The sequence below is a fragment of the Mchenga conophoros genome, linkage group LG11 (genome assembly GCF_057382185.1).
Source record: "Mchenga conophoros isolate Kocher_MC1m ecotype Shallow Benthic linkage group LG11, M_conophoros_male_GT1.1, whole genome shotgun sequence".
Lineage (NCBI taxonomy): Eukaryota > Metazoa > Chordata > Actinopteri > Cichliformes > Cichlidae > Mchenga > Mchenga conophoros.
In genome coordinates this window covers 16,437,667-16,458,816 of record NC_140536.1, presented here as the reverse complement: position 1 = coordinate 16,458,816, position 21,150 = coordinate 16,437,667, and the positions used below count along the sequence as shown (strand labels likewise).

The window sequence follows — 21,150 nt, the reverse complement described above, 5'->3', positions numbered from 1 at the left end:
GGTTTGAATGTGTTACTGCCACTGTTTCAGGAAAGCTAGCCACAGTCACGATGAGTGGTTAGCCTCTGCTGTTGTTGATCGGTTGATCTTGAAAAGAGTCACTTTTAGATGTTTATTAATAATTGTACCTGAATTAGGTGACAGACGTATGTAACAATGTTTAAGATCAAAAACTGAAACCATCCAAGGTCACAAATCTTCCCGTGGGTTTGCACTTCCAAAAATATGATCACCCCCTCATCCAGCTTCAAACTCGATACTGCACCTCTTTAAGTCTCCATCCAGATTGTCATTAAAAAACATAACGTCATTTATTAGCGAGGTTATTGTGTTAATTATGTAAGTGATTCTTAAACATTTCTCTTTTTTTTTTCTGTCTGCAGAAGAAGCAAAGAACTAAAGAGCTGTCGCAGGTCTTCCACTCTTACAACCCTTATGACCATAAGGTAAGATCTTTCACTGTTTGTCCCTCAATAACTTTCCTCGCCAGCGTGAATTGCAGCATTTCTTTTTCAACACTCTATATTGCTTTATTTGCTCATTTAATGTATCTGAATGAGCCGAGCTTTGAGCTTTCAGTGTCATTCGTCTCTAGACCACAAGGTTAGTTGTTGTAGGTCACCATCGCTGCCTTGTATTCAAGGCTGTGATGAATTTTTTGTCTCTCCAAGATCTATGGCTCTTGTTAGAAATCTAGTGAATGAGGACGGCTCGTGTTTGAGAGAGTGAAGTCTGATATAAAGCTAATCATCTCTGTCCATGTGTGGATCCTCCTGTATTTATCTCTGTCTGGGTTCATACGAAGTGCCATCAAACAGTCATGAACTGCACTTATAAGAAGAAAAAGCCTTACGTGTTATAAAATTCTCTTGGATACTTGAGGACATTCGACTAGAAGTCATTGTTGACGGGCTATTGCTGGGGGACAAATTCACAATGTGCTACTAGATGAGTGTCGACAAGAGTTGAGGCTTTCTTTCACTCTTAAAACTGTTGTTTGTTGTCTGAGCCACAGCCGTACAGCCAATAGTTGTCACTCTGTTCACACAACATCACAGAAACTCTTACTACACTTACTGCTCTGTGTCATGTGACCTTGGCTTTGTGCTGTTAGCACGGAAAAGAAAATCAAATGTTATCAGATTGACATTTCACAGCAGACCAAAAATGACACTATTCAGGCACGTTTATGATGATGAAACCTTTGGGATGATAACTTTTATGCGTTGCATTCATATTTATATATATATATATATATATATAGCAGCTGGATAGCGTAGTGGTTAGACTACACGCCTTTGGAACAGAGGATCGCAAGTTCGATTCCTGCCTGGGGCGTCTGTATCCAGTAAGGGTCCTAAGGCTAGACCCCCTATGCTAAGCAAGCCTACCGCAGACATGAGCGAGACAGATAAATATGAAGGCATGCCGGCTCGGACGTCGCCCGGATCAACAAGGTCCGCGTCAGGTGTTGAGGAACCAGGGCACCCTGACGAAAAGTGGGCTACTGGAACAAGAAGGCATCGGTGGGCAAGGGACGAAAACAGGGCGTTGTTGGAATGCTACTACGCAAGTAACCCCGGCGGAAGGGGCTACATGAATTCGGAGCACTAGGTGCGGTGACTCCCAAGATAGGCGAGTGGCTCCAGCAGATCCCGGGAACAACATCGGAGATCTCTGTCCGTGCTGGGTGTTTTTTTTATATAAATAAAGCCATGTTCTGAAAGGGTCAAACCCAACTCTAATAACCATCTCCCATGAACGAGATCAGTTATATCCAGCTATGTAGCAACACTTTAGCTTAGCTTTTTATTTGTAACAAAGAATTTTTTTTTATGTGTTAAGCAGTAATTTTAAAGATTTGGGAGAGTTTTTACTGGTGTAGACACACACCTTTGCAGATGCACACAACCTCAGACAGACATTCAGAAAAATTAGTAGAAAAGAGAATTTTTAGCAAAAGCAGAGAGGGTGAATAAGGAGAAGAAGAGAATGCCATTAAAATTTATAAATGTGTTTTTATCTCAATCAGACATGGTTCATAAGCATGCTCTATCTTTAAGTATGATTCTCACGGTGATTGAGAAACCAGATGTGTGACAGTATGCCACTCAGAACTTGGCGTGTTAAGCTGCGGCATCTTGTAAATATCTTTTTACTTTTTTCATTTTCATGTTTTCCTTCTGTTTGTTGAACATGCTGATAAAGTTTAGCTTTATTGAAGAAGTTAAATTCTTACTACTGCAGAAAGCCTCATTAAACCCTGGTCTACTTTGGGATAAATCTTTGAATTTAATAACAGGAAATTTAATAACAGGACGCTACACATAAAGAATATCTGTTTCTGAAATTGCCTTTGAAATAAAACTCATATCGTAAAGCTTATGGCTATTTTCTTTTCAGCTCCACATGCTGTCATCTTTTATGAAAATTCAAAGTATAGATGGATGCTTATTTATGAAAGAATGAATTAAGGATTAATTAAGCTGTTGAGATAATACAGTAAATTTTACATATTTTTTATTTTTATTTTGCACATTACATTGTGTTTGTTTATACTGTAGAGCACATTTGTAGCACTTTGTAGTGATCTAGAGTGGGATCATGTGTAGTCTATTTGTACACATTTATACATCCACGGAAATCTTAAAGTTCAACTTAACGATTTATTGGTCAAAAATTGGCAAAAAGCCTTAAAACTTAAAACTATGATTTTTACAAGTGTGCTGCATATTGTCAACGTACAGAAGGTACTGTATAAGTATTTAAAATGTCATGCCACATTTGACCTATGACGTCTCCTTCAAAGATGAATAGCCTGACCTGAAGGTTCAATTCAATTTTATTTATATAGCGCCAAATCACAACAACAGTCGCCTCAAGGCGCTTTTTATTGTAAGGTAGACCCTACAATGATACATACAGAGAACCCCAACAATCATATGACCCCCTATGAGCAAGCACTTTGTGACAGTGGGAAGGAAAAACTCCCTTTTAACAGGAAGAAACCTCTGGCAGAACCAGGCTCAGGGAGGGGCGGGGCCATCTGCTGCGACCGGTTGATTCAATGCAGAGAGGTCTATTAACTCATAGTGAGTGAGAAAGGTGACTGAAGAAGAAATACTCAATGCATCATGGGAATCCCCAAGCAGCCTATGCCTATTGCAGCATAACTAAGGGAGGATTCAGGGTCACCTGATCCAGATCTAACTATATGCTTTAGCAAAAAGGAAAGTTTGAAGCCTAATCTTAAAAGTAGAGCTAGTGTCTGTCTCCTGAATCCAAATTGGAAGCTGGTTCCACAGAAGAGGGGCCTGAAAACTGAAGGCTCGTCTCCAATTCTACCTTTAAATACTCTAACAAGGAACAACAAGTAAGCCTGCAGTGTGAGAGCGAAGTGCTCTAATGGGGTGATATGGCACTACAAGGTCATTAAGATATGATTGGGCCTGATTATTTATTATTAACGTTAAAGTGATAGTAATGATATTTAGAGCATTGCTTGTATTGACAATATATAACCATACAGGGAAGGATATATGGAGATATTATTACAGTAATCATCATTTAAATTCATTACAGTTTGAATACATGTACAGTGTACCTGAATAAGTATAATCATTTTTGGAAAAGAGAAATTAAGATTAAATGAATGCTCACACGTACTTTAGCCAAATATAAATAAAAAATAATTGTACTCAAAATTTTCTCAGGTACGTTAAAAATATGTAAAAGGCTGCACTTTAAGCTTGTTTTCACTGCACCGCAAACGTCTTATTCCCTTAACAGTAAAGGTGAAGGTTTTCCTTTAGATTGACAAAAAATATTCCAGCTTGTAGAGTGTTTTTAACACTCTACAAATCAGCTCATGGTATATAAATGTTACCGTTGGTCTTGTTCCTTTTCTAAGATTGTGGAGATGTGTGAATAGATCCCTTTAGATTAAATGTCTGGATGGCCGTGAGATGTGATTTAATGATAGCAAATGTAATGTCAAGCATGCATTCTCCCACAGCAGGCAGAGGTTTTCCTGTCCTTGCCCGTGTTCGTATACTGTGTAAATGTTGAAGCAAATCAGCGTGTATTAAGCCCATATAGCCCTTAGACAAAAATAAATGAAGGCTGATAATGTCCCTCATTTTCCATGATTCCCTTGGGCGTCTGCTAGCTCAGCTTATGGTTTATTTAAGGATATCATGTGTTTACTAACACATCCTATGTCTGTGCGTCTCTGTGCGTGTTTGTGCGCGAGGCTGCGGGAGCGATAACGAGCGAGTCAGCGTTTAGATTTAGAGAGAGGGGAGAAATAGTCGTTTCTGAAGCCATTATTGTTTTTTTGCATCTGCCTGTTGTGATAAAAAGGTCATTAATAAAGACTGAGTTGGGGAGAGGGTTGTGAGTTAGTCGAGGCTTTATTGTAGCTTCAGGGTACCAACCCGATGAAACAATGTTTTTAAATGAACTAATTGTTGTTTTTGTACAGAGCTTGTTTCTTAATCTATCTTCAATAATTCTGAATGACAAACTGAGTAAGTGGCTCGCTAAAATAAAAACCATAAAAGGTTTTTAGAAAACATACGTGTTTTCTGTCTTTTTCTTTTTGTTTTCACTTTGACATTACAAGTTAAACTATTGCAGTCTGTGCACGGTAAATGGTGTTAAACACCCCCCCCCCCCCCCCCCACCCCGATATCTGCCTCTAGAGAAAATTATGTTAATATAAATATAAATAATCACCTAGTTTAAAAAATATAAATGTATGAATATATATAAGTCATAGTGAGTGATTGGAGCGCTCCACTTTCAAACAGTTAGTATACATTACTTATAGACAATTGCACTGTTCTGTTGTATTTATGTTTAAAATACCTTCTTGTGTGTGTGTGTGTGTGTGTGTGTGTGTGTGTGTGTGTGTGTGTGTGTATGTGTGTGTGTGTGTGTGTGTGTGTGTGTTTACAATGATTAATGTGAGGTATCCCTTAGCCAGATGGTGCTGAACAAGGCCCATCCATCAGCAATGAAAAGAGCAGTGGGCAGAAAGCTGGCAGAGCACTTTGTCTGGGGCCAGTGCCCCCATCGGACACACTCACTTACAGACTCTCTTAGGCTTTGACAGTGTAACCTATTAAGCCGTGTTGGATCCTTGTGTTATTGTTTTGGGGCTTTTTTCTTCTTTTTTTGCAGGATTGCAGGTTCTTGTTTGTTTTTGTTTTTTGTTGTTTTTTACTGCCTTCAACTTAAAAAAAAAAATCAAAACAAACAAACTTCTAGGGTGGAGGCTTGTTTCTGTTTTTTCTATCAATGCCAAACTTCTTTTCTCTAGCATGCAGTAGAGGGGCAGTATACTACTGTAGGGTTTTCGAATGCAGAGAATTTTTGCTAAAAGATATAAATGCTGAGCTTTTCAAAAGTAAGGACAGGAAGATATTCTGTGAATGGTGACACCAAGGTGAAAATGAAAACTGTGCTTTGGTCTGGTGGTTGATATTTGAAATTCTTTGTGGATGTTGACATTCTGATTGGACGTTGCACTCATATTAAAATTGTCATTCTGTGGTGACACACAGAGAATCCTGTGAATGAAATGAGAGGATGATACAGAGAAATGACAGACTAATTATAGACAGACATTAAAAAGAAAATTAATAACATATCTCTTTGTGTAATTGTTTGAGGAACAAACACCAATATGACCTCCACTATTAACCAATAAGTATCTTTTACAGTGAAAACAATTAAAACAACCTGTTCATAGCTCAAGTTATTAAGATACTTGGAGTTTTTCTTATGCGTATCGCATAGTCAGTGGAGATGCACAGTAATACTAGCATCCTTGCTATTGTTTGCCAAGAACCACCAAGTTATATTTCTCTGTATAAATGTGTAGTTAAAGTGTGTAATTGCACTTTTCTCATTCAGACTTTGCTGCATCACCGTGTCATCACTTGCAAAGTTTTGCTCCCTGAAGGATTTGCCCTTCCAGGTTGAGGTTGTGGAGTCCCCATCATGATTAGGTCATTGTCAGCAATGTGTGCGTCCACACATTCAGCTGACTCGAGTTAACAAAGCACCTCTCTCTTCTCCCCCACGCACTGTCACAGTCTCCTGAGAACACACACAGACAGACACACATACACTCTCCATGCTGTGTTCATAGGCCTGAATGACAGGGGTGACAGTTTTCCCCGCGGCAAGAGAGGAGGGACAAGCTGTCAATATGGTCCGGTGCACCTGCCCAGCCTCATAAGAAACACACACAAAGGGAGCGAAACAGAAATAGGGAATATAGTAATAAAAAGGGAGTTAGACACGGCTGAATAATAGGCTCATAATGAAGGCCCAAACAGGGAATAAAGGCATGTGTAGAAAATAAAACACTTAATTACACATTAATAAACTCCCCCTTTGGATATTCTGAACTACTGCTTTGTTTAGGAGTTTACAGAGTTATCTATCATTGGGAAATAAAAGGAAAAATTCTAATTAGTCTAGCAGCTCTCTACAAAACTGTTCTTTTTTTCCCGCCTGTTACTAAACCAAACAATTAGCATTTTCTTTTTTCCCCCTTTTGCCATTTTTAATTGCTGTTATTTTCTTTAAAATGAGTTTTTAAGCTGCTGTTGTTTTGCATTGTTGTGAAATGTTAACCTCTATCTTTGTTAAACTTGACTTTGGCTTGCCGTGCTTCCGTTTTTTTTCTTTTGCTGTTAATTAACTGACTATTCAGGACAAGACAAGGAGGAAGTGGAGAAATGAAACACTAGTACTGGTTATGGTAATTTATTTTCTTGCCATGTTCGCTTAACTTGTCTATTCATCCATCGGTTTTTGCTTTTCTGTGAAAGACCCGTTTTGCTCTGTGCGGCTTTTTTTTTTTAAGTACTTAGACTTTTTTGTTACTAGCATACAAAAGCAGTTGATTCTGTTTCATTTAGTTTTATGTTGATAAATTAAACTCTTTTCCAACTGATTTTCTATTTATGATGATAATTATTAATTTCCATTGGCATGGCTTGCAGTGTCCAAGCCTGAAGCTGTCACATCACATCATGAGTGTGGCCTGGAGCATACTTACTCACTGGGTTGCACATCAGGGCTCACACTTTCAATGCAAAGTTTTACTGTTGCATGTTGTAGATTGTTCTTTTGGGCAGTGGATCAGACTAACTGTGCAACTTTGTTACACTTCTTGATGCTTTTCTGTAGTAATTACCCATATGGAAAAGAAATAGTAAAAACTTATATGATTTACTCATGAAAGTGGCCACTTTCTCATTACTTTCATATATTGTTTTAGTAAGTATCCAAAATATACATGTTTCATTATATAATTTTTCAAGGGATCTTATATCTGTTTTCACTCTTGTATGCTTTTCATACAAGTTTCACACAAGACAGATACAAACTTTATAAGATTTATATATATCTTTTCCATATGGGTAATGTAATGGATGCTCAGTTACCCACTGAACATAAAAATAAAATCTTTGTGACAAACCTGAGGGGGCTTTAGGTAGGCTAAGGCAGCGGTCCCCAACCCCCGGTCCGTGAGTCGTTTGGTACCGGGCCACAAGAGTTAAGACTCGAGTGTGAAATGTATGGTTTTCAGGGTTTTTATTGTTATTTTTTAAAATCATTTTTATTGTTAACTCTGTTTTTTCCCGTGTGTTATGAATAAATCTTGTTTTTGGTACTGGTTTTATTTTGTTGTACTTAAACGCGGCACCTTAAAGGCTGGTCCGTGAAAATATTGTTGGACATAAACTGGTCCGGAAAAAAGGTTGGGGGCCGCTGGGCTAAGGTACATAACATATTAGGTCCGTATGATGTGATGAAAGTCTCTGAGGGGAGATGGCTTAATATCAAATCAGCAATCTGGAAGTTTTTGCTTGTTTGGCTGTGCAATGGCAGTAATCCTGCCTCACTGGCTCAATTTCTGACTACCCTTGTTTAAACAGGGTACCTGTAAATGTTTTGGCCTTTCAAAATAAAATTCCCTCAGTTGACCAAAATGACAATTTCCCACCTGTTTCTTGATATTTATCTAGCTTTATTTTGGATAATTGACATTTTGCTCCCAATACTTCCTGCAGCCTCCATTATATATACTGAATAAATATCTTCATTACAGAGACATTGAATTCAGTCCCTTTGCTACAAGTGTATAAAATCACCTACTTTGCATGAAGTGTGGCTTTAAAAACAATTGTGAAAGAATTGTTTTTTCTTTTTTTCACTGAATTTGAGCATGGTGCTGTAATAGGATGTCATCATTGCAACAGCTCAGTTTGTGAAGTTTCTTCCATGGTAGACATTTCACAATCAACTGTGAGTTGTATTATTGCAAAGTGGAGTTGTATCAGAAGTAGCAGAGTATGAAAGGTTACAGAGCGGGGTCGCTGAGTGCTGAGGTACAAAGTTGCCAACACTCTGTTCCTCACAGGAAGAATCCAATGAATCCAAACCTCACATTGAAATGCTGTCATGTTCCATCTAAGCCACTAACTAAAGCAAAGATGGATAATTGTTAGCACAGAGACCAAGATACCTGGATCTTATGCTGTACGAATTTTATGTGTGTTTTAAGGTTATTTAATGCACTTCTCCCACTTAAATCCCAGCTTATCACAGTACTGCACAGTCAGAGTCAGATACACTTCATCAGAACATCGGAAAAACTCGGCCCTTCTCTATAATTAATTCTCTTTGCCTGTATACATTGCATACTGCACAAGCGCTTTTGTCAGCCACTTTATCTTGTAGTTTCACAGGCCTTTGGAAAGCTTATCTTCCATTGTAAATTGCATGTTAACACAGTTTGAAATCTTGCATTTGCTTATTGATTCTACTTGGCTTTTATCTTGTCCACTGTATGTTTACAGAGTATCTATTTGTCCAACATAACTTACTTCGGCAGTCACTATAAGCAGTGCAGACATAAATGTTTAAATCTTAAAGGTTTTGAATTAGCAGTATGCAAAATGAGTTTTCCTCCTGTGGCTTCAACACGTTCAAAGCGTGCCTGTCTTTACAGAACAAAAGGAAAAAGTCAGTTTTGTTACCACATTTTGTCCAAGACAATGTTGTTGAAACTAAAATGATCTTTATTCAGTTGAGTTAGGATCGCTTTATTTGGCTTTGTTCTGGGAGAGCGCACCACCCACCATTTCATCTGCAAGAGATCCCTGTTGTTAGTCAGGATACATCTTTAAACTTTTATTTCAGCCTTTTAAAAATTCCTCTGGTATTTCATTAAAAGTTTACAGTTAACGCTAAATTAGCATTTTTAGTATAACTCCAATTAGATGTGATTATATATTTACACACAGACTCTTGGTCAGCACAAAGTTCTCTCTGTAAAGAAAAAAACCCATCTGTGTTTATCTCATATTGCCTTTTATGCAGCTCCTCAGTGGGCATGCTGCCTCCACTGACCAAATACATAATTTGTATTCAGAACCATCTGAACTCTGAACAGTTTGTTGACAGACATGCCTGAATTTGTGTCAAATCTCTTTATTTGCCTGGTCATTAAGTCCTTTGCGTATTGTTTTTTTTTTTTATCTATTTATTTAATCTATGTTCTTGTAAATTTACTGATAGGGAGAGATGTTAGCAACATATCTTAGAGTAGGAGGATCTTAGAGTACCTGAAGAATACTGACTTTACGCTCAAGACAACAGTTTTTCCAGTTGGAATATAGACATGCTGCTCACATGGGCCTGCAAATGAGCTGTGTGTATAGCACCAAATGTAGGATCACTGCTGTAAAGTCCTTATTCTCATAACTGACTTCCAGAAACTGGGGCACAGTAGGGGGGATAAGTGATACATTAACTGTCTGCAGGCATTGTGTGGGTGTGTGACTGTGTGTGTCTGTGTAAGCAAGCAAGCCAGATTTTTAGAATTTAAATGAAGGCAGTTAAAAATAGTGATGCAAGTCTGCCTTATGTTCTTTGTACGGGTTCGGGTGGCAAGGATTATTCCCAAGTTGTCATATCTGACATGTTTGTGTGACGTATAAAATATTTATTTTTTCATGTAAAAGTCAGTCAGTAGATTATAACCATGTGAGATTGTTGTTCTCAGAAATTTCCTGTATGTTTGATGGGATCATTCATTAGAGCTCATTTGTGGTTAACCCATGTCATCATGCTGTGGGAGTCTGTTTTATGTTTGTTTTTTTTTAAACTAGATGCTTCCTTCTACACCCTAATCTTGTTGCCGTTTCTTTTCCTGACTACATATTAACAAATGACTTTCATATTCAGAAACATTTGCTATAAGGATGTAATCAATAAGCAACAGAGAATTAAGGTATTTCCTCTCCTCTCTCACTTCAGAATATTTCAGTGATCGAATGCTAATAATCCAGATTTATGTGTATACTGTACCATGTAGGTCCAAATATAAAACTGTTGTCACATACCCTGCAGCTGATCCATGTCTCTGTGAGAAATCCCTTTCATTTAATGACAGACAAGGGGTATGATAAATGTTATATGCATACCAACCATATAATAATCAATTGCTTGATTTTTCATTTCATGTTAAGGCTCGAGACATTTTGCCACTACAAAAGCTTGCAACTGAAGTTGATTCATTATTGCAGAATTTTGTTTATTTTGGTTGGAATGTTTCAATAGCAGCACATAATTCTGTCCATATTTTGTTGATCATTGCGTTTATAGTACACACTCTTCGTATAGGTCATAACGATGTGGTCAACCCGCCATCATTAGTCTCGGCTCTTTTGAAACACGCTGGACAGCTTGGGACAATGAAGGAATGAATCAATTAAAGATAAAGGGGAGAAAAGAGCCGGAGCTTCCACATATTGAAGAGGAGAAAACGAGACAAAAAGAACAAAAACACCTCAGAAAGAACAATGGGCTGAATATTTATGGGACTGAACGGAAGAAAAGAAACACAAAGACAATGTTCAACAGCTTTGACACTTATTCTTGAGGTGGCCCTCGGTTTAATTGTTCTTCATAATATTTGGTGGAGTTGTCTCTCAATGTGTTGCGCATAGATTAGTGTGTTTGCTTGTTGTGCTGAAGGCCTGTTAATTGGGTGTTTGGGGCTAATAAATAGCCGTAATTAACAGGCATGGGCGAGGCAGGGGTGTTAAAGCTTTGGCAACCAGATGCAGGAGAACAATGAACTACAGTATGGTGAAATTCACCTGAAAGTATCACTCGTTTAGATTAAAGGAGCATTGACAGAAGTGGCTTTGGAACCAAGAAGGTAGGTTTCTCTGTCACCAGTGAGACATTTGTTGTGATACTAACAGCGATAATTCGGAAGTATTACCTGGTATTGTCACCCCAACGCCTTAACAGTTTCATGTGAATCTTAAATATATATTGCGCTATATGCTGTAGTGTGTGTGTGAAAAGTGTAAGGTGGATCACACATTTAATGTATGTTGTTAAAGACGTGTAGTCTCTGTGTTGCAATGACAGTGTGTTGAAAAGCCAAAGGATACTGTGCGTTTGTAGTTCGGCTGAAAACTGATTGCAAACCCCACCTTTGTCATCTTTAGTCATCATTCTGTCATCTTCATTCTGCTCCTGATCTGGTCTTATGTTCTTTGACCTGGACGGCTGCTTGTCTTTTTGTGTATGTTGATATATGAGCCCAGGCTTGTTGAAGTGAGGTATAGTTGTTTGAAGTCCTGCCAGTTCAAGAAAATGAACTTTAAGCCCATTAAAGAGCAGAAAAGCATCAGGGATTTTCTCTTTCTCTCGACTGCATCAGCTATTTATTTTCACCCATGGTTTTATTTCATGCCTGCGAAGAAGCAAATAGAAAGCTGAATGGGAGCAGGTGAGATTCAAATGCACTTTATTTGTCTGTTTTTTTTTTGGGGGGGGGGGGGTTGTGGGCTTTCAGGGACACGAGTAATAGACCTGAGGTTATTGTGATTTTCATGAAGTTAATAACAGGCCTGTGTCCTGATCTGATTACTTTTAATTGACGCTTTAGAAAGCCAAAGGATGCAAGAAGTGGTGTTTCAGAAAGCATACAGTGGCTTGACCTGTGGTAGTTCAGGGTTGAGCTTTATCAACACATGTATTATATGGCTTTGAGGCATTGTATCACTTGTAGGGTATTAGTCAACCTTGTAAGTATTAATGGTGAAATATATAAACACTTCAGTCTAGAAATGTCACAATACCACAATACCATGTCTTTTCCATTAGCATCACTCTGTTATCACTCTGCGATCATGCTAAATTTGATACCAAACTCACAAAATTGATCAAATGAATTTTTCTCAATAAATTCATCATAGCACATGTAATAAAAATAATATTTTAAGAATTATATATTCACTTAGATATTGTATTATTGCCAATAAGTTGCAGTCTGATGATGTGGCTGACACTTTATGTGTTATGTGCTCTTCACATAGACCCATGGGACACACTTTAACACACTGGAACCCTCGAGCATTGTTGTGTTTGGGTATTTATACATATGGGTTTTGATCCCTAAAATGAAAACAAAAAGCTAGTAAACATAAGGAAACAGCAAGTGAAATGAAAGATTAAGTAAACCAAAATTAGCTTATGCCAACCTCTTTAAATCAAGAGTTAGAACGCAACTTGTAAATATGACATTTTAACATGTTTATGCTATAGACAAACTACATATCATCACATTAATTTGCAGATTTTTATAAACAATTAGATTCAGCTTTAGAATAACCATGTAGATGCTCTATAAACCAATTTGCAACCAGTTATTAAACATTAATGATCATTCATTGCTTAACAGGAAGGAACTACATTAAAAAAATGAATTTTGAGGTAAATTACAGTAAATCATCAACTAAATTTAAATTAACGATCAACTTACATTTATTGATAATGGTTACTGGAAGTATTATCTGATGTCTAAAGGGGACATTTTCATTCTATAAGCTGCACTTAATTTACATCTTTAGTGATTTAGCATAGATTTAATTTTTGGATCTGTGATATGGTTTTAACTTTTATACATATTTCACTCAAAGAAACAGCTTGAACTAAGGTTTCAAGCTGTGTCTCTTTCTTATTTTGGTCTCCTTCTCTACCATTTATCTCTGAGTCAGACAGATTTCTGTCGCACCATTAAAATAAGTCTTTTTTTTTTTTTTTTTTTTTTGAAAGGAAGGAGCAGTACCCTGAGGGCTTGTCAGCCGACTTGATGACATGAAGCTTCTGTTGAAAGAAAGCAGGGAAGATCAAATGCTTAATGGCCACCTGTGAATATGTGTCTGTGCCTGTTTCTGTTATTAAACACAGACTCGTATTTGAAGTCTTTTCAAGTGATGGATTGAATCTTTAGCACATAATGGAACTTCACTGTGCTTTGCTGGTGGAATCAAAATGAGGAATTTAACTTAAAAAGTTATATAATAAAACAGAAGAACGGAATAGCTACAGCTAAACGCTACAGTGCTATAGTATTCACCATATATACACCATTTGACCCAATCCCTGTATGGGTTTAGCCCCAAAATTGCTTTGGAATATGATATAGGGTGAAACACACACACACAAATATATATTAAATACAAACTAGAAACCAAGGATAAAGTCAGTAGTTGACACAGACCTGTTAAAAGCACATATGCCGAGAATGGCGACAAATAAAAACAAAAAAGGGGATGAGACATTAAAAGCAGGGCAGACCTGTTCGAGTCATCTCTTCTGATGCAGAAGTAAAGCCAGCCTTGAGCGGAGTCTTTTCCAGGAACTGCAGCATAAACAAATTAAGCACCCCTCTAGCTTTTGTTTTTCTGTGCAAGTAGGGAGATATACTGTATGTGCATAGTCTTGAATATGTGCTGTTTTAGGCCATGTGGGCTTCAGTTTTGTGTGTGACTTAGCATGTGTAAGTGATGTTTGTTTTTCTGATATGGCTATAACAGCCTCAGCGGTCTTTCTCGCTCTCTCACTGGGTGTGTGTGTGTGTATGCAAATGCCAGATTGTAATAAAATTGTGTATTTTTCATCAGTACAGCACAGGTAGTAGCAATAAGGCCTCAAGCTATGGCTGAGCATTGGCAAAATCAGTGTATTTAATTCCCAACAGGCAAAAACAGGAGATATAGACTATAGCTTAATGCTATGTCCTCAGGGTAACTGATGTATTTTGGTGTTTGAGATTTCAGGAAATCTCATAGGGACACAGGCTATTTTTTACTAACTGTGGTGTAAACTCTTAGCTCTGTTGTTTTATATATATCTTTATTTCTATGAATAGATGGATATAGATCAGGGGCGATTTTAGCCCATTTTTGGGGGTTGCACCCCTAATATATATATATGTATATATATATATATATATTAGGGGTGCAACGATACACAAAATTCACGGTTCGGTTCGATACTTTGGTGTCACGGTTCGATATTTTTTCGATACAAAAAAATGTTCATGCCTTTTTAATTTGTCATTTATTAAAATTATAAATATATATTTTAACTCAAAAGTACAGTTTTTAAATTTAACCCTAACCCTTGTGCGCGTTTTTTATTTTGACAGCGAATGCGCACCTGCGGACCACTTATGTGCAGCCCTGGTTATTTAGCTCATCATATTGCAGCCACAGAAATTCTTTTGTCCATGAAACCATAAAGCTGCACTTTCTTTTTGCCTTATAGTCTCATTTGTCATAACTTCTCCGTTTTGTGGTAAGCTTTTCTTTGGCTGTCACTTCTTCACCCCGACCTGTCTTATTTGGCTCAGCAGAACTAAAATATATATACTGCTACTTTTACACACGCACTCACATAAGCTCAGCGATTCTCTGCGCGATCAACCTCTCACATGTGTAAGCTGCGGGAGATTTCACTTGTCATGTTTGCATAGTAAGCTAACGATTAATAAGACGATGTCAGAGGAATTGGTGCACAAATTATCATCACTCACAGATCAGTGCTGTCGCTCTCTATACACAGTTCGCACGATTGCAAAGTGAAAGCAAAAAAACAAGCGCAAATTCAAACGCGATTTCAATATGTCACATATTGACAGTGGCTCACCGATGCCAATGACATAATTACCCAGCTACATTTCTGAAAGAATGCAAAAGCATTGACATATATTTTTCCTACAATAGCCCGACGGGCAGGGCAGAGATAGATTTTGGTAGCCCGACTGAAAAAAATCGCTAGCTTCGGGACGTCGGGCTAGCGATATTGCGAGCCCTGTATCTGATTGAGGAATCACTCATCTTTGGAAAAGAGAGTTTATTACAGAGAAATGGCTCTTTCCAAAATAAAAGCTATACTATCCGCTTATTCTGGGCTATATTCTCAGCAGCATAAGGAGAATCATGTGCTAACAGCTGTCTAAATGACTCGGCTAAAGTTAGTAGCATGCTTGCTTTTTTTTGTCTGCTTCCACTTGTCTTTGCACTAGGATGATGTCGGCGTAAATGTGCAGTCATATTCGTTGTGTTCCCACTAGTGCTTTCAGGTTAATCTCGTTGAAATGACCTTAACGCCACAACACGGCAAATCTCCGTTAACGAGCTACCGCCGATCGCCCCGTGCATGGGGCTAGACGGCCAACACGTTAACGAGCTAACTGTGCTAACACACTAGTTCCCACCCATGTAATTGAGCATTGCATGGCACATCCAACATACTGTTTTACTTTAGTCCATGACTCGCTTACCTTCAGGGTCATACGTCACATGAAAACCAAAATAATTCCAAACGCCAGATCTGAATGAGGTTCAATTTGCTTGTTGCAAGGAGAGCTTAACTTCTGTCTCGCTAGCTTGCCCTGCGCTCTTCCTTCTGACTATGCTGTCTGTGTTGAGCGCTCAGTGGATCTGCGCTGGACAGTGCAGCCTAGGCGGAGTAGTCGAACACAGATTCACTGAGCGCTCAACACAGACAGCATCGTCAGAAGGAAAATTGATAAAATAAATTACAAATGTTGTATTGTTCGATACATATGCGTACCGAACCGAAAGCACTGTATCGAACGGTTCAAAATCGATACGAATATCGTTGCACCCCTAATATATATATAAAAGCTAAAAAATTCAAGTTATTTTTACTTCCAATAGTATTAACATACTGCACAGGTCAATGACTAGATTTTTTTACATTTTCATTGTAAGTGGGCTAAAGCTGTTAATTAAAAGTAGTCTAACATAAATGTAAATGCTGTAATTTGATTATTTTAATAAACCATGTAACTTGGATGGATTCGATGCTGGCGTGACCACAGTGCACACGTCTGATGTCGCTCACAGTGGTCCAAGGGATCGCTCATGGAGTTTGTGTGTTCGCTCAGACACATGAAAAATTAGAGGGAACATTGCACCCAGGTAACCTGCAGCGTTGAAAACTTGTTTTCCGACAATGTTTGCTACCTTACAATCTGTCCTGCTCTGTATTAAAATCAGCAACATTTCATTGTCCTGTTGCTCCCATTGAAATGTATATAGCCTATTTAAAATCTAAAACTTTAAATTGTCCGTAGCCTATTGTTGTTACCACTGTCCTGTTAGAAATGGATACTAACTAGCTAACTGAACCATTAACCTTATAACTCCTATTGTGTGTGTGTGTGTGTGTGTGTGTACAGAGAGACAGCCAGGTTTATAAGGGATATAAGGAAGTTTTTTCAAAAAAAGGAGCCACATTCAGGTAAAAGTGTAAAATCAAATGATCTGTGAATCAGGAATAATGTTGGATCAGTGTTTCAATATTTATATCTTTTATTAGATATACATGCGGTTTGGTTATTTGCCTCTTGGTTGAAAGTACACTGAGAGAGGACTTTTTCATTAGTGATCTTAATAGTATTTTTTCATATTAATGTAATTTTTCATCTAATTGAATACAATCTATTTGTGTATGATTGTCAGTCCGAAGAGGGAGAGAGGAAAGAGGGGAATGTGAGGAGAAAGTACAAGGTCAGGAAGAACCAGGTAAGAAAACAGACAGGGAACAGTGACAGGCACAACACAAACTGTTAAACTGACACAGACAAAAAACCTAATTTTACTCACACAATCTGGAAGTTGTGTCCTCCCTATATTAAAGCTGCTGTACAGAATCTGCAAAACAAACTGGGTTGAAACATTTTTGACCCTCTTTAACAACATTCCAACATAACATTATTGGGGAGATGAAAATTAATGATATATTTTTATGTAGTTCAGCCACAACTCTACTAAAACCTCAGCCAGTAATAGGTAGGCCAACTTTTGGACCGTCCAGTTGTCTGTATGACTGCCGCAGTACCTACATCACATTTGCGCACTATCAGAAAGTGCCAAACAGCCCTGGTGGAGTGAGGAGCTGTAAAGAGAAGCAGATGCTCTGTTTATATTCTAAAAATGTTTTAAGCTTGTTTCAAAGATTCTGTACAGCAGCTTTAAATGTTTTCCAAAAGCACACATACACTTATCAGTGTTTCTCAAACTTTTTACAGTGTGTACCACCTGATAAAATGTCAAGCTCTCCCAAGCACCACTATGAAAGCATGAAACTCATAAATCTTACAACACAAAATTAGTATTATTAAATTAGTAAAATTAGTATCTGCAGTAAAGATTTTTTCATACATTTTATACATTCTACCACAGGCAAAGTTGCCTCCATTTTTTATATATTTCTTTATTAATATTTTGTAATAATTTATTTGTAATAATTTATTCTGTTTTGGGAGTGTTTTTTTATGTATCTGTATTATATTATACATACACATTAAAAGTAAATCTCTGTCCAAAAAATGCACTCAGTTTACTTTTTACTCACTATGAGCATCATTCATTATTCTCCCCCAGTAATGAAGGTTAGGATATGTATTTTTTTATTCCAATCCATTCTTCTTTTGCAGCATTTAAATAACCTTTATCAGATTTGATGATTTTATTACAGACTTTTCAGTGTTTTGTTTTTCTTTCACAAATGTGGGATTAAATTGTGTTAAAATGTATAAAAAAAAGTCTTATGATTTAATAAAGAAATTTGCAGACTTGCACAGAGATGGTAAAATTATGATGACTGATAACGGAGAAGAAGACAAAAGACAACGAGGACAGGGAGGAACAGGGGTTTAAATGCACCAAGGAGACAGTTATAGAGAACTCGGGACAACTGGAGACATTTAAGGATGCAGGGACTGACACAGACAGGGAAGACGTCTCATCGTGACGTGTAAAGTTTATCTTGCCTGGCTGGGCAGCTCTCTGGGTGCTCAGCACCCCCAAAGCTCTAATCCTAGAATCGCCCCTGATATAGATATATCGAGAGAGAGACAATGTTAACCTTTTAATTTAAAGGTTGTAAAACTGCACTCTGGGGGTTTCATTGGCCTCATCTTGTGTATGATGTTTAGCACGTAGAAAAATCTGAATGCACTGACAAGCAATACACAATCCATATGCTGATGTGTGTCTTAGTTCTTTCATATAACATACACTGTATGTGTCTGTACTTAAGAAAAAGCAAAAAAAACAAAACGCCGTTGCTGATTGAGGTTTGATTATTTGTGGGATGTTTTTATGCTGTCGCCCTGGGCAACGTCATGTAATATCACGTACCATGCATTTACATTCATGAAATGTAAATGCACAAATGAATTGCCAGTTTTATAGACATTTTCTGACTAAACATGCGTAGAACTGTATATTTGTGTCCTTTTGTGACTCATTAAGTTTCTTTGCATTACCATTTAACATTTTTTTTGCTTGATGTGCAGTTCATGTTCATAACATTACACTGTTTCATCATAGTACAAGCCTTCATGCATGATGTGTGTCACTGAGTGGGGCTTTACAGTAAATATATAGAAAATTATGCATTATGAGTTTAAGCCTTTTTTAAGGCCTTAGAAAAAGTCAAGAAGTCATTCTTTGCAGTAACTGTGCAGCAATTTGCATGAAATGCCTCAGGTCTTTACAAAGGACAAAGTTGTTTACATATCTAATGCACCATATATGAGTGGATGACCTTTAGTGGCAAGTATGGATTGAACTAAGAACTGTGTGGAGGCCTTATGGAAGGCACCAACTAGTTTATTAATCTAGTATAGTATGGAGGGTTTTTTTCTTGCTTTGAGTAAATGTCTATTGAGTATAACTGTGTGTGTGTCCAGGGTGTTGGATAAAGAAAGAAAGAACAAGTACCACAGACTTGTACTTGATGCGTAGACTTGGTAAATTATTAAGTCTTATTGAAGTCTGCCATCGGCCAATATGCCAGTTTATTTTGCTTAGATCTCCTTAACACACGGGACTGAAAACAAATCTAAGAACAAGGTCCTAAAGGATCATTTAAAAAGTTGGTTTGTTTTAAAAGACATTATGTTAATTGTTAGCCCGAACCCCAGCAGGCGTATCCCATATGTGCTTCTATCATAGTGCTTGTTCACCTTGACCCCGTTTTATATAACACTATAGTAGTGTTGTTACTGTGTATGTTTTGCGTTTGCACACTTGAAAAGTAACTGACTTCTGTCTTTTTTGTCTGTTTCAAATGTGAAAACTTTTTAATTCATGGCTTAAAGTTACTGTAAGTTTCACATTGAGATGGAGAACTGAGATATTTCAATCATTAAAATCTATAACATGTTGACGACTACGCTAAATCTAACACATACTGAAAAGCTGTTAGTAGTTGGATGAAATTTGCCAGTTCTGTAAAAGGTGATAAAAATGATAGTTGGCAAGACAAAAACTTTTATTTTATAGTGCGTCCAATATACTTGTGTTCCCTTAAATATAGAAACATAGAAATATTGATTTAACTCTTACAGTAGCTGCTGAGACATGAAAACACACACACAAGCCCGTTCAGCTATCTTAGTGAGGACCTTCATTGACATAATGCCCCTTACCCTGACCCTAACCATCAAAAATGAATGCCTAACCCTGACCCTGAACCTAACCATAACCTAATTGTAACCCTGACACTAAAACCACACTTTGAGCCTCAAAAAGGCCTTCAAACTTTTGAGAACCAGTGAGTGTGTCCTCATAAGTGACTGTTGGTTCTCACAAGTATAGTAGAATGCAAATTTTGGTCCTCACAAAGATAGCTAGACAGGAACACACACACACATTTCTTCATTTTCAGTAGTTGGTAACCAGCTTGCACAACCCTTCCCATCTTGTATTTCCCTGCTGGATGGTTCACTGGCTCATTTGCTGCTTTGGTGGTCCTTTGTGTGATTCAGCTGGTTTTCCAGTCAGTCTCTTACGCTGCAGTTGAACAGGCTTGTTTCCGGAGATCAAACTGAAGGCTTCAGAGCAGATCAGGACCTACCGACTACCTCAAGTCTAAGATTAGAGAGTTGGAGTGCCACAATAGGACTCACTAATTCTCTTATTGTTCTATTAATTATTTGTTGCAAAGTGCAAGGCAGTTAAAGTGTTACCACCTTTATATGCATAAAAATAATTTCCAGCACTCTGCTTCATTTCATATGCACATGCACATTTCTATGCAGATCTTTGTGTAATGTCTGTGCATTTGCATTATGCAAGAGTTGTTTTTTTTTAACACTTCCTCATACATTTACATCCGTTTTGTGAATATGGGTTTGTGTTAATGAGTACAGTAGCTTCAAGCATCTGCTGAGTGTCAAATTAGTGAAGCCCACCACGCCAAGCATACAGGTGCTTGTGAGTGTGTGAGCCAATTTGTTTCGAAGTGCTTAATATACACGCTCTACATTCAAGCAATCATATCTTAGTCTATTCAGAGCCTGAATTTGTCTATACATGGACACACACACACACACAGGCCGTTTTTGAGCCCTGTCACTCAGCCATATGCCACAGAAGGGTCTGGCATCTGCTGGAATACAAATGCACAGTAACAAGAGACATGCTGAAGTAATCAGGGTTTTTTTTTGTGTATTCCGCTCACACAAAGCAGTCCTGTCATTTTAACAGCTCGTTCCCTGTATGAAAATAGATTTAAAGCAACACATGTATAATCCAGACATATTTGTTGGTGTAACCCCTTTTTGGACAACAGATCAGTGTCGGCAAAACCAGCCCTTTAAAAATGCACATTCATACCCAGAATGGAACACCCCCGAGTTAAGGCATATTTGAATTCATCTATAGCCACTAAGGTTATTCCTTTATTTGTACTTTCACTCAAAGATGGCTTGCCTGC

At 37.7% G+C, this 21,150-nt stretch overlaps 1 protein-coding gene across 4 annotated transcripts in view; it reads left to right on the top strand.

Moving 5' to 3' along the window:
* The window catches only part of cdkal1 (CDK5 regulatory subunit associated protein 1-like 1), a 253,646-nt gene that overhangs the window by 195,355 nt on the left and 37,141 nt on the right, over window positions 1–21,150 (top strand). For 2 of the 4 annotated variants that reach the window (XM_085291130.1, XM_085291132.1), the window contains 2 exons: window positions 384–446; window positions 16,884–16,946. In XM_085291130.1, coding sequence (XP_085147256.1) covers window positions 384–446; window positions 16,884–16,946 — 126 coding nt within the window. Of the gene's footprint in view, window positions 1–383; window positions 447–16,600; window positions 16,663–16,883; window positions 16,947–21,150 lie in introns of all 4 variants that reach the window. The other 2 variants (XR_014894368.1, XM_085291131.1) reach the window with 2 other exon arrangements.